We start from the raw sequence: 3816 nt of genomic DNA on the forward strand, positions 1-3816 counted from the left end.
ATTATGTAACAGGGAGTTAATGACCTACAGGAATTCCTTCCTTCTGGCTGGAAGACGAAAGCTGGCTGCAGCGCGAACCGCCAACCTCAAGGAGGTCCAGGCGAAACAATCAATCAGCTGTTGCCAGAGCACATCCGACCAACCTTCCTTGAGCCATTCATTGCGGACAAAACGTGCAACAAGTTCTGAAACACAGGATCCAACACGAGGAGTCTGTTCCACATTATTCAAGTGTTGTAACGGTTGGCGCCCACTAGCCAAGAAGTTTAGAATTTGTTGCTTGATATGCTCACGCTCAGCTTGTGTCAAACTCTGCCAAATACGCGAGTCGAAAAGCACATTTTTGAGGTGAATCAAACCGATGAACTGACCGTCTATAGTGAGTTGCGTGGCATCTGCAGAACTGAATACTACTTTAGCCAAGGTAACATATACAGGATTTTTCGCCTCGTCATTTGTGGACGTCAGCAATAGCAGCTGTTGACCAGCTGTGACCACCAGATCCGGATCTTGAGAAGCCGCTTTGTTTAACAATTCTGTTAGTGTTTGCTCCATCCAATAAGCATAATAGACTTTTGACGTATTCTAGCTGAAAATAGAGGAAAACAATTACGGGGGATGAGACAGGTAGCCTAGAAACAAGTGTAGACGCACGGAGAGAGGGAATTCGTGTCTAATTATCCGCAGTCACTCTGTAGGGACCATCACCAACACTGTCATCAAAGGCAGAACAAACGTAGGAAATATTGGTGCTCAGCTGGCATACAACCGTGTAGAAAGAGCACCGCAGCAAGGAGTGAAAGGTTATAGCTCAGTAAAGAAATCGTCGTGTCTGTGGGGAAGGAGATAAAGAACACGGTGTTCACATCGCCATTTGGACAAGTTACTTGTCATATCCTGTGGAGACCTAATTACAAGCAGAGTCACGTGGACTCCAACCAGGAAAGCAGAAGAATCTCACAACTGTTTGGCAGTAGCTATTATTATTGTCTGTTTCCACGTCACAGTTTCTCTCCCAAAAATATATCGCCACAAGGAGTTCGCAGTGGAGAAAATGGATTTCTTTGGCAGGCGACTGTCCAAACACAGTACATGTTCCGATCGCCTTAACTGGGTGCCAGATGCAGCGTGGACGATCGTCGTAGGAAGGTTATTCCATGTATCAACTATCCAAAGTGAAAAAATTGTTGCCTAATAAAGGTGTGCGCTCTGAGCTCGAAAATCTTCTTACAATGTCCCCACCGTGTATCAGCTGGGTTAACGGTGAAAAAACTGTTGGACACACTCGATGAGGATTACGTCATTCCTGTGTCTTTAGTAGACAACTTGGATGCACCGTCACGAAGAGACTGGACTTTACCGTGGTGTGGCGGTTTGTGTATCTCAGTGACCCACTGAGCTATACTGAAGGTGTCCGCGCGACACTCACAGGTTGGTCCATGGGTAGAGGCCTGACGAACACAGTCTCCTGGCCCTCCAGATTGGGGGTTGGAACATATGGGGTGACGTGTTCCATAAAATGGTAAAATACTTGCATTTCCAGCCCAACACCGCTGCCTTGCGGTTGGGCTTTTGAGCCAAAGGCTTTGGTTGAGGACCCTAATCATCCTCCTGTCTAGGTGAGGGCACCTTGGCAGTATCCCAGCCCTCGTAAAACCATGACATTCACAACTAACAATACTCTCATACCACACCGGCCATCGCGTGGTCCATCAACCGAGTCGCTTTACTTGCTGCACACAGCAGGGTTGGTGATCGAAAACATGCTACTGCTGACGCCTCCCTTCTTACACTTTCACGTTTTCTGTTTTCACCCTCCCCCGCCCAAATTCGAACACTTTCTCCGCGGGTCCCAGCTCTAGGACTGACCGCTTTGCCCACCCTGCATCACATTCAGCTACAGCTTCTGCACGTCCGGATTCAGTTACAACCCAAAACACTTCGAAGTCTGTTCTCAAACCCCGAAAGCCTGTCTACTTAGCCACTTTCAATGTTCGCACACTGAAGCAAGCAGGTCAACAGATGGCTCTTGCGCGTACGCTGGATTCCCTCTGTATTGATGTATGTTGTCCGTCAGAAACAAGGACGATGGTAGCAGGTACTGTGATCGAACTGACCGACCCCCGCGCTCTTCCAGATTCCGGCTACGCACCTCTGTTGTTGCAGAGGCCGCTGCAGATGGGTATTCTAGGGTGGTTATTGTATTCAGTGAATGAGCGGGAGCGTCTCTGCTTGATTGGATACCCGTAGACAGTCGCCTCTGTGCGGTTCGTTTGGCAACATCGGTGAGAGAATCTAGAGGAAGTGAGGTTCATCGCACCTTGTTTATTGTTTCTCCTTACGCCCCAACTGACTGTGGCTCTGAATCTGCCAAGGACAGTTTCTATGACGCTCTAGGTGCCCTTCTACAACAGGCTAAAAGCTCATATATCGTTGTGGTTGCTGGTGATATGAACGCCCAGGTAGGTAGACTAAGCGCTGCTGAGGCCCGATTGGGTGGTCGTTTTGGTTTGGATACGAGACGCACGGATAACTGAGACCGCTTACTTCATATGTGTGCCGATCACAGACTGTTCCTTTGCAGTACGAATTTCTGGAACAGCGGAAATCGCTTGACAACGTGGTGCCCACCAACAAACTAGCCGAAACAAAGGGACCACATCGCCGTCAGTTATCGGTGGCGAGGGTCGATGACCGCCTGCCGCTCTTTCTGAAGCACTGGCGTGGACTCCGACCATGCACTTGTACGCTGCTGCTTTTCATTGTGCCTTTCAGGTGTACGCAAAACGCGCATACCTCGCTTAGTTATTGATAAGCCGGTGGACCCAGCTATCATAACCAGCTCCTCGAATGCCTGCCGGACGGTACAGTGTCGGATATAAACGGCCACTGGAAAAAAATATCCAGAGCGCTACTGAAAGTCGGAACGTCTGCTTGCGGTACAACCCAGCCAACCTCATCCAAGCATTAGATCACTGATAGGACCGTGTCTTTGTTGGAGATCCGGCGACAGATTCTACCTGGCCGCCACCACAACTCCACACGGCGCCAGGTGAAACTTAGTGTCCGCGCAGACCGGAAGCTTGACGGATCCGAAAGGCCAAAGAAATGGAAGATGCAAAGAATGCTGGAAACGTGCGCAAACTGTTCCACTTGATTCGTTTGACTGGTCCTCGGAAACCTCTTGTCAGCNGTGTCCGCGCAGACCGAGAAGCTTGGTGGACCCGAAAGTTCGAGGAAATGGAAGATGCAAAGAATGCTGGAAACGTGCACAAATTGTTCCACTTGATTCGTTTGACTGGTCCTCAGAAACCTCTTGTCAGCGAAATAATCAGGGACCAAAATGGCTCCCTGATATGCAGCAAAGCAGAACGTTTGGACCAATCGGCACAGTACTTCGAGCAGCAATTCAGCTGGCCATCTGCTATCTCTAATCCAGAAACCTGGCGTTCAACCGAAAGGTGGACAGTAAATATGGAGCCGCCTTTAGTCTCAGAAGTTTCAAATGTATTCCTCTACTCAAGCGTCAGCGTGTCGCTGGTCCTGACGAGCTTCCACCTGCTCTTTTCAAGGATGGCGGTGGTTTCCTCAGCCAGTGTCTGTCTAGCCTATTTGGGTCTATCTAGGTGAGGGAGACCGTCCCAGACAAGTGGGGTGGATCGATAGTGGTGCCTATTTTAAAAAAGGGTACTCACAGTGAATATATTAACCACAGAGGTGTTAGTTTGACCCCTGCCGTGACACTGTTTTCTGGCGCCACTGATTCTTCGTCGTCTTACGGTGGCACGCGAAGCCTTGACTCGTGAGAATCAAGCG

At 49.4% G+C, this 3816-nt stretch overlaps 1 protein-coding gene across 1 annotated transcript in view; it reads right to left on the reverse strand.

Annotated features, from left to right (window-relative positions):
* T265_10397 (hypothetical protein) overlaps positions 1-555 on the reverse strand; it is a gene marked incomplete at both ends in the record, with an annotated part of 36335 nt that extends 35780 nt beyond the window's left edge. The window contains one exon of the mRNA XM_009176761.1: positions 29-555. Within this exon, the coding sequence (XP_009175025.1) occupies positions 29-555 (527 nt within the window). The remainder of the gene's footprint in view (positions 1-28) is intronic.
* Positions 556-3816: the final 3261 nt, after the last annotated feature.

This window comes from Opisthorchis viverrini, assembly GCF_000715545.1.
Source record: "Opisthorchis viverrini unplaced genomic scaffold opera_v5_371, whole genome shotgun sequence".
Taxonomy (NCBI): Eukaryota; Metazoa; Platyhelminthes; class Trematoda; order Opisthorchiida; family Opisthorchiidae; genus Opisthorchis; species Opisthorchis viverrini.